Source organism: Portunus trituberculatus, chromosome 40 (assembly GCF_017591435.1).
Source record: "Portunus trituberculatus isolate SZX2019 chromosome 40, ASM1759143v1, whole genome shotgun sequence".
In the NCBI taxonomy this organism is placed as follows: Eukaryota; Metazoa; Arthropoda; class Malacostraca; order Decapoda; family Portunidae; genus Portunus; species Portunus trituberculatus.
Genome location: NC_059294.1, coordinates 28222812 through 28240311, shown reverse-complemented (window position 1 = coordinate 28240311; position 17500 = coordinate 28222812). Strand labels below are relative to the sequence as shown.

The window sequence follows — 17500 nt, the reverse complement described above, 5'->3', positions numbered from 1 at the left end:
TGGAATGAGGGAGGAACAAGAGGGAAACGGTAGAGAGTAGAGAGTAGAGGGAGGAATGGTAGTGTGGTCTGGTACTGGCACCAAATATGTCTTGTCTACCCCAGGGACTTGGCACTCTTCCTCCCCACGGTGCCTGTCTCTCTCTCTCTCTCTCTCTCTCTCTCTCTCTCTCTCTCTCTCTCTCTTCCTCCGTTATTTCGGGAGAAGAGTATGGGTAGGAGAAGAAGAAGGAGGAGGAGGAGGAGGAGGAGGAGGAGGAGGAGGAGGAGGAGGAGGAGGAGGAGGAGGAGGAGGAGGAGGAGGAAGAGGAGAAGGAGGAGGAGGTGATGGAAGAGGAGAAGGAGGAAGTTCTATTTAGTAGGCGTTATGTCACGTGACCCTCGTGTGTGTGTGTGTGTGTGTGTGTGTGTGTGTGTGTGTGTGTGTGTGTGTGTGTGTGTGTGTGTGTGTGTGATTATCTTCATTTTTCTGCTTCTATTTTATCTCTTCTTCCTCTTTTCATTCGTATTTCTTTTTTTCCTCTTCATTGTATTCTTCTCCTTTATCCTCTTCTATCTTTCTTCTCCTGTTATTTCATATTCCCTGTTTCCTTTCTCCATAATTCTCCGCCTCCTCCTTCTTCTCTTTTTGTTCCACTTCACTTCCATCTCTATTTCCAACTATTCCTCCTCCTCCTCCTCCTCCTCCTCCTCCTCCTCCTCCTCCTCCTCCTCCTCCTCCTCCTCCTCTTCTTGTTCTTCTTTTCATTTTCATTTTCTTCTTCTTCTTCTTCTTCTTCCTCTTCTTCTTCTTCTTCTTCTTCGTCTCCTCCTCCTCCTCCTCCTCCTTTTCCTCCTCCTCCTCCTCCTCCTCCTCCTCCTCCTCCTCCTCCTCCTCCTCCTCCTCCTCCTCCTCCTCCTCCTCCTCCTCCTTAACACGCGGGGAGGCATCATGATGGAGGGACGCAGGTGAGGTGGACAGGTAAGACCGAGATGCCTCACCATGTCTTGTAAATTTGCCACTTTTTCAACACTTTACAAACACATAAGGGAAAAAAGTCAAGTACACACACACGTACACACACACACACACACACACACACACACACACACACACACACACACACACACACACACACACACACACACACACACACACAGTGACGGTAATATCTTTTTCTTGTAAAGACTTTGAAAGGAATATTTGTAGAATTATTTGAGTGATGAAAGAGAGAGAGAGAGAGAGAGAGAGAGAGAGAGAGAGAGAGAGAGAGAGAGAGAGAGAGAGAGAGAGAGTGTACTGCTACTACTACTGCTACTACTGCTGATGATAATGATAATGATAATAATAATAATAATAATAATAATAATAATAATAATAGTAATAATAATAATAATAATAATAATAATAATAATAATAATAATGACAATAATAAAAGCATCCTTACATGCACACGAAAGATCGCCACACACTCACGTACACACACACACACACACACACACACACACACACACACACACACACACACACACACACACACACACACACACACACACACACAGGTGAAAAATGACACTAACACTGACGAAGTAGACAAAAATATAAAGAGAGAGAGAGAGGGCAAAAAATGTGTAAAAAAATCATGACATGAACCCACCTGCCCTCGACGTGACATCAAAGGCTTAACGAGGATGTGCGGGAGGGTGAGGACTGGCGTGACAGGGTGGGAGACGGAGGACGGTAGTGAGCTAAGTGGTCATGAAGATAGAAGTGTGCGAGTGAATATGCTAAAGCGAAAAGGTGCAAGATTGAAGGTATAAGAATGAGAACCAGAGGACAGAGAGGTACAAATGTTGGAAAGTCAAAATGAAAGGAGTGAATGTGAGGTTTGTCGAAGGTGAACGTGAAAGAGTGACTATGATGTGATAGGCTGAGGATGATAGGCTGAGGGAGTGAAGGTGGAACGGTGAGTGACAACAGTGATGGTAGAGTAGGGTGGGCAAACTTTTCAGTGCTAGAACCACAATAAAAAAAAATCACAATCTTATAGGGCCGCAAACTATATTAACCTAAAAATATTACTATTTATAATACAAAATTAAAGGCTTCTAAAGAAAAGGCCATTCTCACTTACGGGAAGAAAATGAAATGCTCACAATACTATTTGACGTTGCTTATTAACTTGCTCTTTCAAATTTATTAACATTTGTCGGGCCGCATGAATTCCTTTTGCGTGTCGCATGCAGTCCGCGGGCCGTAGTTTGCCCACACCTGTGCAAGAGGTAGAAAACGAAGGCACGCGGGGCAGATGGGTAGTAATTTAAAATGTACAAAACACGAAGTGAGCGGGAATGAGGATAAATAAATGAATAGGAAAAGAGCCGATGAAGTGCGAGGATAAGTGTGCCAAGACGCGACAGAGAAAATATAAGACGATGACATGATTAAATGAAAAGAAGTACACCATACACACAAATGAAACAAGAACAACCAAAAGGACAATACGAAAGGCAACGAAAATCTGAAAATGAAACACCAACACTGAGAACTAAACTGCTACTTACACTAGGACCATCCAGACAATCATGACAAAAAATCTACAGTACAATATAAAGAGCAGTAGAGCTTCAAAGTAAATGTGAGAGAAGCAGATGAAAGTGAGAAATGCCTGGGGATGTGTGAGGGTGACAGGAGAGGTGAGCAGCAACGGGGCGGCCCTCAGGTGTGTTCAGTAGGCAAGCTTAAGAGGATCAGCAACTGTCAAGGTGTAACTCGTATATCGGTTTTCTGGTGGGTTGTTGTTGGCGGACGGACGGACCCATGAGAGAGAGAGAGAGAGAGAGAGAGAGAGAGAGAGAGAGAGAGAGAGAGAGAGAGAGAGAGAGAGAGAGAGAGAGAGAGAGAGAGAGAGAGAGAGAGAGAGAGAGAGAGAGAGAGAGAGAGAGAGAGAGAGAGAGAGAGAGAGAGAGAGAGAGAGAGAGAGAGAGAGAGAGAGAGAGAGAGAGAGAGAGAGAGAGAGAGAGAGAGAGAGAGAGAGAGAGAGAGAGAGAGAGAGAGAGAGAGAGAGAGAGAGAGAGAGAGAGAGAGAGAGAGAGAGAGAGAGAGAGAGAGAGAGAGAGAGAGAGAGAGAGAGAGAGAGAGAGAGAGAGAGAGAGAGAGAGAGAGAGAGAGAGAGAGAGAGAGAGAGAGAGAGAGAGAGAGAGAGAGAGAGAGAGAGAGAGAGAGAGAGAGAGAGAGAGAGAGAGAGAGAGAGAGAGAGAGAAAATCAGGCAACAAAACGGATACGACGATGCAAAGGTTGACCAGGAAGAGGAAGATTAGAAGAAGGAAGAAAAAAGAAAAATGTGTCACGAAAATATGGATAAGAAATATGAGGAATAAACACAGGACGAGGAGAAATAATAGGAGAAAGAGGAGAAAACAAACGAAAAAGAAAAAAACGAGAAAAGTAAGTGGAACGAGAAAACCACAAAGGATAAAAAAGAGAAAGAATAGCAAGAAGAAAAAGAAGAGTAGGAAAACGTGTAGAAAAGACCAAAATAAACCTAGAAATTTACGAAGCTCACCAAACAAGTCGCTTCGTCACTTCACCAGCTGCCCTTTCCCTGTTTCCCTCCCACACGAACCTACTAAAGAAAGAGAAAAAAAAAAAAAAAAACACATGAGAAGTCCGGAGTGGGAGGAGGGAAGGAGAAGGGAAGGAGGAATGCCGGGAAAGTGGATTAACCTAGTAAACCATTAACAGATCGTTCAATGAGGTACACGCGTGAGTCAGGACGACCTTCAAATCACCTGCCATTAGTGCCTCGTGTGGGCCAGCGCTGTGCCAGAAGAAACACGAAGGAGGAGGAGGAGGAGGAGGAGGAGGAGGAGGAGGAGGAGGAGGAGGAGGAGGAGGAGGAGGAGGAGGAGGAGGGTGTGTAGGAGGGAAAGAGTATTAAGTAGGTTTGAGTTAAGGAAAATGTGGAGTAGATAAGAGGAGCATGAGGTGGTGTAGGGTGTAAGTGGAGGAAATAGAAGAGGGAGAAATGGGACGGAGGTAAGGAAGGGTGGCGAGGAAGGCAGGGGAAGAGAGGGTAGGGTGGCCAGGGAGGGGAAGATGAAGAGTTACCTGAGGGCAGAGGTATTGGGTCTCCCTTAGATAACATCACCATCATCTGCCAACACCTGAGGGAAGTGTGGAAGGTAGTTTTTATGTGCTCGTGCTCTCTCTCTCTCTCTCTCTCTCTCTCTCTACATAATACAAAAAGATAATGCAAATGGAATGAAAAATAGAAGAACTAAAATGTAAAAGATAAGAAAGGGGAGACTGAAATGTATAAAAGTAGAAGAGAAAGGAAGAGAAGAGAATAATATATCGTATAGTATGAGAAAATACATACTAAGTGAAGAGAAGGAGGAAAATTTTCTAAAACGATAAGAGAGGGAGAACTGAATACGAATAAACAAAAATAGAGGAAGGGAAATGGATGAAAGAGTGAATGATACACACACACACACACACACACACACACACACACACACACACACACACACACACACACACACACACACACACACACACACACACACACACACACACACACACACACACACACACACACACACACACACACACGCCAGCTGTCACGTAAATATTCCCCTCCAGTCAGTCTCTAATCGTCCCCATAAAGAATGATGCTATTGGTGTTCCGCCTCGTGAAGGGAAGCAGCCACTCGCAGATAAACAACAGCGTCACCCAAGTGGCTCCGAGACGTCACCTTGCAACACGCTCATCGCAACACTAGCTCCGATCATTAGGAAGGGCAAGGATGCGTGGACAATATACCTTGTTGCAACATGACACAAATGGGTCAAAAATAAATATATATATGTCCTGCTGTGAGGTATGATTTATAATGTTATGAAGTGATGTTTATTTATTTTTCTTTATACCATATGGGCTTTTCACGAGAATTTATGGGCTAAAGGGGATACTTTTTTGCGGTACCTCCTATCTCAAAGCCCACGCGCTAGGAAATCGTTGCTCCGAGTGAGGAAGCCCAGCCTACACTCAGACCGTGGACAGGATTCGAACCCGTGCGTTTGAAGACCCCTCGGACCCCAAAGCACGCATTGTTCCACTGTACCACGGTGGCTTTCAAATTATTTCAGAATATTAGACGATAAAAAGTGTAGAAAAAAAGAGGAAGTGTGGAAATTATGCTAGTGTTGCAGTCTGACAGTTATGTAGCGTGGATTGAATCATGTTGTGAGATATTGAAAGCAGGAAACATTTGTGCAATATTGAAGTAAAGCTCTGTGAGTCATAAGGGAAAAAGACAAATTTCATGTGTTTGATGTCACTATTTTACTGGTAAGAGTAAGGATATTCATTTATTCTATTAGGGTTAGAACATGATATAATCTGGTAGAATATATATCTTGTTGGGACACACTGAAAGCAGGGGAAGTAAAAATTATTGTGTATAGTGCAAACATTTTACTTGCTTAGTCGTAATAATCCGGTGTTTTGTGATACCTCAAAATTAAACCTACGAGTTCAGGATTGAAAGAAAAATGCAAGGTGATTTTTTTTCAAGTTTCAATTTTTTCGCGGCATTTTTTTCCATGAAGGACATCAGCCAAAGGCAACTAAAAAAAGGCTCACTAGAGTACTGGTTTCCATGCCATTAAGAGCTAATCGAAAACTGAGGATAAATGTCTTGAAATATCTCCCTCCTTTATGATCTCATGTCGATTAAGCTTCTTTGGAAATCATAAAGAGAATTCACCAGTGAGAAAACCAGTCTCTGAAGGCGATACGTTTTAGTGTAGCTTAGAAATTTTTGTGACTCATCTTTGGAGACTGAAGGTCAAGGCAATGTAATATCTTGTAACATATTAGTCTATTACTAATAACTACATATATATAGCACATGATAACACAAAACTAAATAACCAGAAGGAAAAACATTTGGTAATAAAATTGTTGGTGGTGAGTCACAAGAAAGCTTTCATCTGAAGATTAGACACATATACATGACTACCACGTGTGTGTGTGTGTGTCGATTTCTCGCACTTTTCCTAATATTTGTACGTTTTTATATACTTCCATTGCACTCAATACACTACACTGCCAATACATACCCTCAAAACACGACTATATGACGCAGTACTTCTTCCTTCCTACATCACTTTCTATATGCACGGGAAGCATCATTACTATATACAACCTCTGCGTGGCGGCGTGGCAATGTACACACGTCATTATGTAAGGAGGCAAGGCAGAGCTAAGTGACGCTGGCCAGATGAGTCCCCCTTTTAAACCCACATAGCCTCTTCAGTGTCTGGGGTGGTGGTAGTGGTGGTGGTGGTGGTGGTGGTGGTGGTGGTGGTGGTGGTGGTGGTGGTGGTGGTGTCCCGGCCCAGTAAATCTCCCTGCCACACCTTGCAGTTTAATCTTCGCCCAGGTGAATCATTTGTGATATTCTTAAACGTCACCTGGCTGAAGAGAGAGAGTGGGTACGACTCTCTCTCTCTCTCTCTCTCTCTCTCTCTCTCTCTTCTTACTATCTCTCATAAATCTTCTTTTCAATTTGTTTAAAGCGGCACAGATATATATAAAACTAACTACGTGCTAGCTCTCTCTCTCTCTCTCTCTCTCTCTCTCTCTCTCTCTCTCTCTCTCTCTCTCTCCTTTAGGACAAAACCGACAACAAGAGAAAGATTTACTTGGTTACACGATGCGACTAGCCACTTAAAATAATTGAAGCAGTAAATATATGTGAAATAAACGATATGTAACGCCCACGAAAAATAAAACGTTAATAGTAACGAAAATAAATAAATAAAATAGAACCTACGAAACGAAAAAAAAAAAGAAAAAGAAAACTTATTGATTTGTGAACAATCAAAGTGAATATGATGATGATGATGAAGATGGTGATGATAATGACAGGAAGGAGACTAGCACATTTTTTTTTTTTTTTTTACTTTTTCTCACATTTACAAAAGACACCAGTACAGTATATAAAAAAAAAAAAACTGTCGGTGAAGATAATAATGGAAAAACTGTTGTACTTTCCCGGTTTATCCTTCGTGATGTAAACGCCCAAGTAGAAAGAAGGACATGGAAATAAAACTAACCATAAAGATAATAACAAAGATAATAAGAGCAATCCTTCATAATAACTCTCCTGACATTCCCTTATTACAAATACACACAAACACAAAATCCTTCGTGATATATAAATGTAGAAAAACAATAAGGAAAATATAAAAATAACCGTGAAAATAATAACAGCAATCCTTCTTAATACCTACCATAACGTCTACTCACTATAAATTCGCACAAACATAAGAATAGAATAGAAAATAAATAAATCTACCCATGAAAATAATAACAGCAAAACTTTATAATAACTCTCATGACATCTTCCCAGTTACAAACAGACACAAACATAAAAAAAAAAGAAGGAAAACCAGAAGATAAATAAAATAAATAATAAATCTTATGAGATACACATAAAATCGACACAACACCCATTACAAAACACACAAGCCTTAATAAGAAAAGGAAATAACCTCTATCAGAAACACCAAGCCTGAACACAACACTCATTACAAAACACACAAGCGTCAAAAAAAAAAAAAAATAACAATAACCCTATGAGAAACACCAGACCTCAACACAACAACCCATTACAAAACACACGAGCATCAAAAAGAAAAGGGAAAGAAAAAATAAATAAATCAATAAATAACCACCATTAGAATCACCATAACCTCGACACAACACTCGAAATTTTTCCTTCGTGAGATAAACATCAATGAAAAAAAAAGAAAAGAAAAAAGAAAATGGAAAATAAAAACAATCATAAAGAGAGCAAAAACAAACCTTCACACTAACTCTAACCTCTTCAATTACAAATACACACAAACAACACAAAAAAAGAAACGAAAAACCAGAAGATTAATCGAACCCCAAATAACCCCTAAGAAACACCAAATCCTCGACACAACACCCAAGATGACGCTTCAGAAAGACTCACCCCTCGGCGTCCACACTTTAGGCTGGTCTTTGAAGGAGGGAAGGTCTGGGGCGTCGATCTTGGAGGGACCCGAATCGTCTTTCTCAGTCCTGCCCGGCGACCACACTCCTGCGGGAAGGAAGGAAGAAAGCGCTCGTTAACGTGGTGAAGATTGATGGCACCGCTAACTTTATGCAGCGTTGAGTGTAATTAATTCTTTGACTAATGGGTTATTTCAGTAGTGTGGGTGGGCTGGGATACATATATATATATTTTGATGTGTTTTTCTCTTGGTTTCTTGATTTTTAACTCTTATTTTTTCTATTGTGTTTCGTTATGTCATATATGTATTCATGCTTACTGTGAAATAAAGTCCTGTGTTCTGTTATTTATATATTTTGATGTGTTTTTCTATTGGTTTCTTGATTTTTAACCCTCATTTTTTTTTCTATTGTGGTTTCATTACGTTATATATCTATTTGTGTTTATTGTGAAATAATGTCTTATCTTCAGCTATATATATATATATATATATATATATATATATATATATATATATATATATATATATATATATATATATATATTTTTTTATTTCTTGATTTTAACCCTTATTTTTTTTCTATTGTGGTTTCATTACGTGATGTATCTATTTTTGAGTGAATGATATTTTTTAGGGTTTTTCCTTCAATTGTATATCTTGTTTTGTAATGTGTGTTTCTAAATTCTAACCTATTTTTTGTTATATTTCGTTCTGGTGTGTGTTTTGTATTTTTTTTTATTCCTGTGTGTGTTTTCTGTAAGTTAGCTCCATATTTTTCGTCACATTTTGGTGAATGGTACAGTTTTGAGGGTTTTTTCCTTCAATTGTACATCTTGTCTTGTAAAGTGGGCTTCTCTAGATTCTAACCAATATTATTTTTTCTTTTTACTATTTTTTTCGTTAGAGTGATATGCTTTTTTCAGTGTTTTCAGTAAGTTAACCTCGTATTTTCTCTCACATTTCGGTTGGTGGTACAATTTTTTGCGTTCGTTGGAGTGATATGTGTTTTTTGTGCTTTCCGTAAGTTAACTTCATTATTTTCTCTCATATTTCGGTTAGTGGTACAATTTTTTTGATTCTGTAGGAGTGATATGCGTTTTGTGTGTTTTCAGTAAGTTAACCTTGTATTTTTCTCTCACAATTCGGTTGGTGGTACAATTTTTTGCGGCGTTTCCTTCAAATTTATGTCTTATTTTGTAACATGAATTCTTTTATATGGTGTTTTATTTTAGTACCGTGTGAGGTGCATACATTTTTTGTGTGTTTTCTCTACCTTGACACATTATTTTCTTTTATATCACCTTTGCTACAGTTTGGGTCTTTCTCTCCAGGTACAGATATTTCCATATTTTACTACAATGTCTCCATTTCTGTATTTTTCTTTGTCTTCTATTAGTATTTTCCTTTGTTTTCTTTCTCTATTTACTTTCATCAATCAATATTTTTTTCTAGGGTGGTGCATGTTCTTCAATTCTATTTTCACTATTTAGCTCATCACAATTATATTCTTCATCTTTTTTATCCTCATTTTCCTATTGTTTTTCCTTAATGTAAAAATATTATCAGTACATTTATTTCACCTATATTTCTGTCTTCACAACATTTTTATCTGGGCGCAATCACATTTTTCTTCCTCTTCGTCCTATTTTGACATTTATTTCGCACACATATTTCTTCTGTTTTCTCTCTATATAGTTCCATCCTTTACCGTGACCCAACTCACCGTCCCTTCATCGCCACCTGTCTCACAATATTTTCTCTCTCTCCATTTACCCTTTCTCTATACCTCCGTTCAATCCCTCCTCCCACCTTCCCACCTCCCACCACCCTCTCCCTCTCTCTCTCTCTCTCTCTCTCTCTCTCCCTTGGTATAAAAAGTTCTTACGACCACCTTCCATCACACACACACACACACACACACACACACACACACACACACACACACACACACACACACACACACACACACACACACACACACACACACGGGTCAGTCAACAGTATTTTTACACTTTACAATGAGGTGTAGGCACTTGGCAGCTGACCCTGGGCTATTGGAAGGGCAAGGGAGGGTGTAGCCGTGTTGGGAGGAGGAGGAGGAGGAGGAGGAGGAGGAGGAGGAGGAGGAGGAGGAGGAGGAGGAGGAGGAGGAGGAGGAGGAGGAGGAGGAGGAGGAGGAGGAGGAATAAGTCATGAGTTAATCAAGCCTCTAAGAAGGTCAAGGTTTTATGTTTTTTTTTTTTTTCTTTTAATCTCTTAATGTTTTTTTTTTTCGTTTTCTAGGAGTTCAAAGTGAGTAATAAAGGTCTACAGTGTTTGGGGATACCGCTGCTACCTCTCTCTCTCTCTCTCTCTCTCTCTCTCTCTCTCTCTCTCTCTCTCTCTCTCTCTCTCTCTCTCAACACACACACACACACACACACACACACACACACACACACACACACACACACACACACACACACACACACACACACACACACAAAGTAAACAGGAGGGGGGAGAAGTAAATAATTACACGGTACTTGGGTGAGAGAGAGAGAGAGAGAGAGAGAGAGAGAGAGAGAGAGAGAGAGAGAGAGAGAGAGAGAGAGAGAGAGAGAGAGAGAGAGAGAGAGAGAGAGAGAGAGAGAAAGTAACACAATACGAGTAGAAGACAAAACAAGAAGGGGAAGGAGGAGAAGGAGAGCGGCAAGGGAGGAAGGAAGGGAGGGAACAGTAATACAGGTGAGGGGGAGGAAGGACAGGTGCAGTGGCTAGTGAGTGAAGGGAAGGAGAAGGAGGAGGAGGAGGAGGAGGAGAATAAAAGAGAAAGAGGTGTAAACAGTACGCCGCTGAAATGAAGGGTAACAGAAGGAGAGGAGAAGAAAATAGGCAAGAGACGAAAAAAAGAAACAGGAATGGAAAAAAAAGAGAGAGATTAATAGAGGAAGGAGAGGCAAAATGGTAACAATCGGAGGAGAAAAGAAGGAAGGCAAAAGACATGAGAATTAAAAAAATAGGAATGTAAAAAAAGAGAGATTAATAGAGGAATGATAGGAAAAATAAGAAATATTTAGAGGAAAATAGGAGAGGAAGACAGGAAAAAAACTAAATTTCTAAATAAAATAGCAATACAATGAAAATCAGTGCACACTACAGCACAATAAAGGAAAATAAAGTAAGAGAAAGAAACCCAGATAAGGATGAGTAAGGAAAAGAATGCTGGTAGAGGAGATAAGAGAGAGGCAGGAGGGACATACGTTCTCTGGCGATGGAGGACGCGGGATGGAAGGGAGAGGTGTTGTTGGCTGGTATATGTTGGGAACACTGATGATAGCCACTGAGTGTATAGAGGACGGTGCAGAGAATATGGCCGGTTGTCTGGGCGGTGTGAGTGGCGGGGTAGTGAAAGGTGGTGAACGAGAAATGGTGAACGAGAAGTGGTGAGCAAGAAATGGTGAGCAAGAAATACCAGGTCGATAAAATTAATGAAGAAAGTGACAGTAAGAAATAGAGTTTTTGATGAATATAAGACTCTGCAATTATGATGTTAGTCTCGAGGCATTACGGAGATTTAAAACGATACTATAGACAGATTTATGGATGAGAAGGAATTACACGATTAAGAGTTTTGAAGTTAGATATGGGAAAAGAGATTGGATGATATTAGTTCTCAAATAGTGATGGATGAATGGAGTAGCCTTAGCAGTCACTTATTTAGTAGAGTCATAAGGGAGATTGAGAATAGGATGAGATAAATATATGAATGATAGTACGATAGGGATGTTTGTTAGACGTAAATAGAGCATCGGTCAAGTTTTAGTACCGAGTCATAAGGAAGACTGAGAATAAGATGAGAAAATGTACGACTTGTAGTGCGGTAGAGATGTTTCATAGACGCGAATGTTGAAATTATTTTAATTACTGTGGCAGGTGGCAAGGTATTTTCATAACGAGCCCAGCCAAAGAAGTAGAGAACAACACATATAAACCCTAGAAAAAAAACGACTAAGATACCATAGGGATGTTTGAGAGACGTGAATAAAGAACTGGTGAAGTGAATGCTGTAATGACGTTTCAATTACCATAACAGGTGGTGAGGTATTTTCATAACGAGCCCAGCCAAAGAAATAGAGAACAATAAATATAAATAAAAATAAATAAAAAGCGACTAAGTTACGAAAAGAATGAAAAATAAATAAACGAAAACAAGTACATTATAACCTAACACTTCACGCTTCTACTTAATACGCTCAGGAAAAAACAATTACGTAATGCATAAGGGACTGTTACGCTTTTCACAGCCGTAAATTACTCCCCCTCTGACACACGAGTCGTTTAAACACCGGATTATGAGAACACGAGACTCCGACGCTCCCAAGCTCGAGGGGCTTTCCCGGGCCCCGTGAATTTGAGGGGCGTGGCCGTGAAGCAGAAACAGTGAGGGAGGAAGAAGAACAATAGGAGTGGGAAGAATAAGAGGAGGACGACGACGAGGAAATGGACAGCAGTATACATAAGTAGACTGGAATACATGCGACAAAAAGACACGAAGGACCACAAAGCATATAAAGGTACCAGTTTAGCTACCTAGTCTTGTAAATAACTCGACGAAGAACACGAAAAAAAAGAGGGATACTAGGAATATTAAGAGATAAAAAACAATGGAAAAGGTAAAACAACAACATAACAGAGAAAAGTAGAGAATTAACACAAAAAGAATGGAAAAAGATCAGGAGAAGATAGATACAAGGAGAGACAAAGGACACAAGAGGTGGACATGGCCACATAAGAGGATGAGTGTGAAGAGACCAAAAGAGAGAGCAAGGCAAGAGGAGGGAAGCAAATGTAGTCTTACAGCAGGGGCGGCGCCGGCTTATGAAAACGAGGGAATTGCCTTTTCACCGTGACGCGAGTTTGCTGAAGCTATATTAAGACACATTATGCTTAAGATAAGACTTTTGACAGGAGTCGGCGGCGTGGCGGTGAGGGCGTGGATGGCGTCCTGCTGCCAGCGTTCTTTATTCGTCTATTAATAGCAAGCCGCAGTGTTATCCCGCCCACCCGCTAATAGATACTGCCACACCAACACTTCAGAAATAAGCTTCATTAAAAGGCTCTTATTTAACACCTTCGATAATGGAACACATTTTTACCTTGAGATTTGTGTACGATAAGATCATTTTATTGAAATTAAAAACTGTCTATGGAGATCTAAGGATTAATGGCCAGTCTTCACTATTTCAATCCCAACATGAGTTAAAATCACCAAATAGTAAGCAAAATTGATGTGAAGACACGTCGTGGTACTGAAGGAGTTAAGTAACGGTAACTGTACATAAGGGTAGCACGAATTTACATCCTATACAGCAGATAAGAAAGCAAAAATTTAACCTCTTCAATACTGGGACACATTTTTACCTTGAAATTTGTGTATAATTAGACCATTTTATTGACATTAGAAACGGTCTATGGAGGTCAGAATATTAATGGCCAGAGTCTTCACTATTCTGATCCCCTACATGAGTTTCTGAAGCTGTATAAGATCACCAAATAGTAGGCAGAATAAATATAGAAACACGTCATGGTACTCAAGTGGTTAATGAAAAAAAACACTTAGGAAATAAACTTCAGATAATTTTTCGTTTGAGTGATAGTAACTGCGCTGAATCTAATGCAAAACAGTACACATATTAGAAGGTTAAGAACAGTGAGCATTAGAGGAGTAATGAAGAATAATTCGCTGACTTCTCCACGTTTAAAGTTGTCCGGACAATATGTGGGAAAAATAACTAAACTAAACATAAAACAAAATACGCAAATCTAACATAAAGAATACATAGATATATGGAGGCAGCCGTGGTACAGTGGAACCATGCGAGGGGTCTCCAAGCGCACGGGTTCGAATCCTGCCCACGGTCCGAGTGTAGGTTGGGCTTCCTCACTCGGGGCAACGGTTTCCTAGCGGGTGGGCCTTGAGATAGAAGGTACCCCCAAAAAAGTATCCCCTTTTGCCCATAAATTCCCGTGAAAAGCCCACATGGTGCAAATAATAAAAAAAAAAGGCAACAAGAAAAACACACAAGCATAAAAAACAAAATGGGAATGAGAAAATTTACGTGCAACTAAAATGTAAACGACTATTCATTACGAAGTCAACGAAATACAGAAACAGTCTTCTTTGTATCACTTCCAGGAAAGAATTAGACAAGAAGAAAGGAGGAAAATACATAGAGAGAGATAACGGAAAAGAAAGTAAAAGAAGTTATAGGGAAATTGAGGACAACGAGGTAACAAACTAAATAAAAAGCAAAATGATTACGGACAAAAAGAATTACGTGTGAAATCCAAAAATGAAACACATGCAGAATGAAAGTAAGAAATGAGACACAAAAAAAGAAAGACGAGGGGAGAAAGTGGAGGAGAGGAGAAGAGAAAGAGAGAAAGAGAAAATGAGAGAGCTGAGGTAAAATGTGAAAGTTCGGAAGGAGAGAAACAAGGGAGGAGAGAAAGATGAGAATGTCAGAAACGTCAGCGGATTAGAGAGTAGAGAGAGAGAGAGAGAGAGAGAGAGAGAGAGAGAGAGAGAGAGATAGAGAGAGAGAGAGAGAGAGAGAGAGAGAGAGAGAGAGAGAGAGAGAGAGAGAGAGAGAGAGAGAGAGAGAGAGAGAGAGAGAGAGAGAGAGAGAGAGAGACCACATGACAAAGAATGAAGATTATATGTAAGAAGAAAAGTAAACAACTACAAAAAGAAAATATAGAAAAAAGACAAAAAAAGAGAAATAGAAACGACATAAAAGAGACTGAAAAATGAAAGCAAAAACGTGTAAAAACTGACAAAGAAAGGAGAAAATAAAGTAAGGAAGGACCTTTAGGTAAAATATTAAGCATATTGATGGAAATGTCTAAAAAAAGGAATTTATAAAGGACAGAAAATAAAGAAAAGAGAGAGAGAGAGAGAGAGAGAGAGAGAGAGAGAGAGAGAGAGAGAGAGAGAGAGAGAGAGAGACTACAGGACTACAAAAACGCTACGCCTTGGTGAAATTTAGCGCAAGAGATTAGGAGTGCGACTCTACAAAAGTCAGTCTCTCTCTCTCTCTGGTGACGGTGACAGAACTCTCCACTGACGCCCACTTGTTCTATTTAGAGGGACACACATCGCTATACAGAGAGAGAGAGAGAGAGAGAGAGAGAGAGAGAGAGAGAGAGAGAGAGAGAGAGAGAGAGAGAGAGAGAGAGAGAGAGAGAGAGAGAGAGAGAGAGAGAGAGAGAGAGAGAGAGAGAGAGAGAGAGAGAGAGAGACCATAAATATACCGACACTAAAAAGGCACCAAACAAAATGAATAATGAAGTCACGATGGACCTAAAAATAATCAAGTGACAAGATAAACACGCTAAAAAAAAAAAAATGAACACGCAGTAACCTCATTATATGCACATTTTTTATAACTATTACAAGCGTACGTGACCTTGGCTAGTGATACATTAGTGGCTCTGGGTCATGCCTCGCTGTCAAAGATGTGAGTATATAGGGCACACTCATTACACACATACAAACATACATACAATCTGCTTTGGTGTATTTAAGAACATGGGAACTTTCTAAAGGGAAATTTAAGGTGATATTTATTTTTTCGTAAGGAAGAGGGCCAGTCAAGGGCAAAAAGAAAGAAAGAAAAAAAAAAAAGGCCCACTTAAGTGCTGGCTCTCTATAAAGTGTATAAACGTCAGCCAAAGATGCGAGTACATAGGGCACAGTCATTACACACATACAAACATACATACAATCTGCTTTGATGTATTTAAGAACTCAGGAACTTTTTAAAGGGAAATTGTAAGGGGTTATACACGTGGCTGCCTCTGTCTATTCAGTACTTCCAAAGATGCGTGTATATAAGGCACAGTCATTACACACATACAAACATACATACATTAAGCATTAGTGTATTTAAGAACATACGAACTTTTTAAAGGGCACATGTAAGGGGATATACACGTGGCTGCCTCTGTACAGTCAGCACTTGCCTATGTTCACCTTCCGTTCCTTTTATTTCTTCTACTGATTATTATTTGCAAGTTTCCTACTGACAACGCACCAGTAATTTATTTTCACCCACCATTACTATAAACAATTATACCCATTTTTTTTTTTCCTAATAATTTCACAACAACATACTAATTACTAATACCGTTTACCTATCATTACTGTAAATAATACTGTCCTATTTCTTTCATGTTTCCTATTCATTGATTACTAAGTTCATTCCCTTCATCTTCTACTGAATCCAAAAGCCTTTATTTATTTTCCATTCATTTATTTATGTATCTATGTATTTATTGTGTAGGAGTTTTATTTAATAGTAAACGAGTAGGATATCTTCTCATTCTCGATTTAAGGACCTTTTTCATATATATCATTGTGTAAAATTTCCACAGGTGTAGGCAGACGTGTTTCTTGCAAGGTTAAGGCAACAAAACACATGGAAAGGAAGAGAATACAGACAGGAAAAGGGAAGGGTGAAAAAAAAGAAAAGAAAAAAAATGCAGAAAAATACAAAATAAAAAAAGACAAGATTACAACGTTCCCTTGATTCCAACACAAAGTTAATGACACAATGTAATTCTGAAGCAAGTCTTTCTACTCGTCTCGCCTTCAATTCATCAACCATCCGACTGTTTAGCTGCATTTCACCTATACAGTTTATAAAAATAGGTAAGCATTTTTTCATTTTATTTGCTTTTCTTGTTAACTAACTAGCACAACATTGTTTTATTTCCCTTTTAAGTCCATTTATCATCATTATCTTCCTCTGGCACCACAAGAACAACTAATTACAACAAACACCATCATTGTTCTAGAACCATCACCATCCACCACCACCACAACTCTTACCATCACCACAGACAAAATCATCCACTATTACTCTCACACCAACACAACCAACACTATAAGGACTCTCACCCATTCCCTACCCAACAACATCACCACTCAATCACCATCAACACCACTATCCCTGACTCACAACAATGCCCACCACCATCACATCCACCACCACTACTACTATTACCACCAGCTCCACCCTCCGTTCAGCTCCAATAAGTCCCAAAGAGCCTATGTACGTTGGGCAACACTTTACTACCTCACAACAGGATCACAAAATAAAGGGTAAGAGAGAAGTGTCCATTACCTTGTATAGAAACGCCTTCCCCCCTATGGCCATTTCTACTCCAGCACCTCACAGAAGACATGTTAGTAGTGGGAGGACGAATAAAGCAGAAAGATAACGTTGGAATTGGTAGTGTAGAGAGAGAGAGAGAGAGAGAGAGAGAGAGAGAGAGAGAGAGAGAGAGAGAGAGAGAGAGAGAGAGAGAGATTGATTTAAACTCTAGTATTTATGAAACCAGAGTGAATTAGTTTATATCTGATACAATATAAATCACTCTTTTATCAATATATAACATTAACCTCTCTCTCTCTCTCTC

At 39.6% G+C, this 17500-nt stretch overlaps 1 protein-coding gene across 37 annotated transcripts in view; it reads right to left on the bottom strand.

Moving 5' to 3' along the window:
* LOC123516083 (titin-like) overlaps window positions 1-17500 on the bottom strand; it is a 562881-nt gene that overhangs the window by 161011 nt on the left and 384370 nt on the right. For 6 of the 37 annotated variants that reach the window (XM_045275171.1, XM_045275164.1, XM_045275173.1 and 3 more), the window contains one exon: window positions 8014-8121. The exons of the other annotated variants lie outside the window; for them this stretch is intronic. In XM_045275171.1, the coding sequence (XP_045131106.1) occupies window positions 8014-8121 (108 nt within the window). The remainder of the gene's footprint in view (window positions 1-8013; window positions 8122-17500) is intronic. 37 annotated transcript variants of the gene reach the window in all.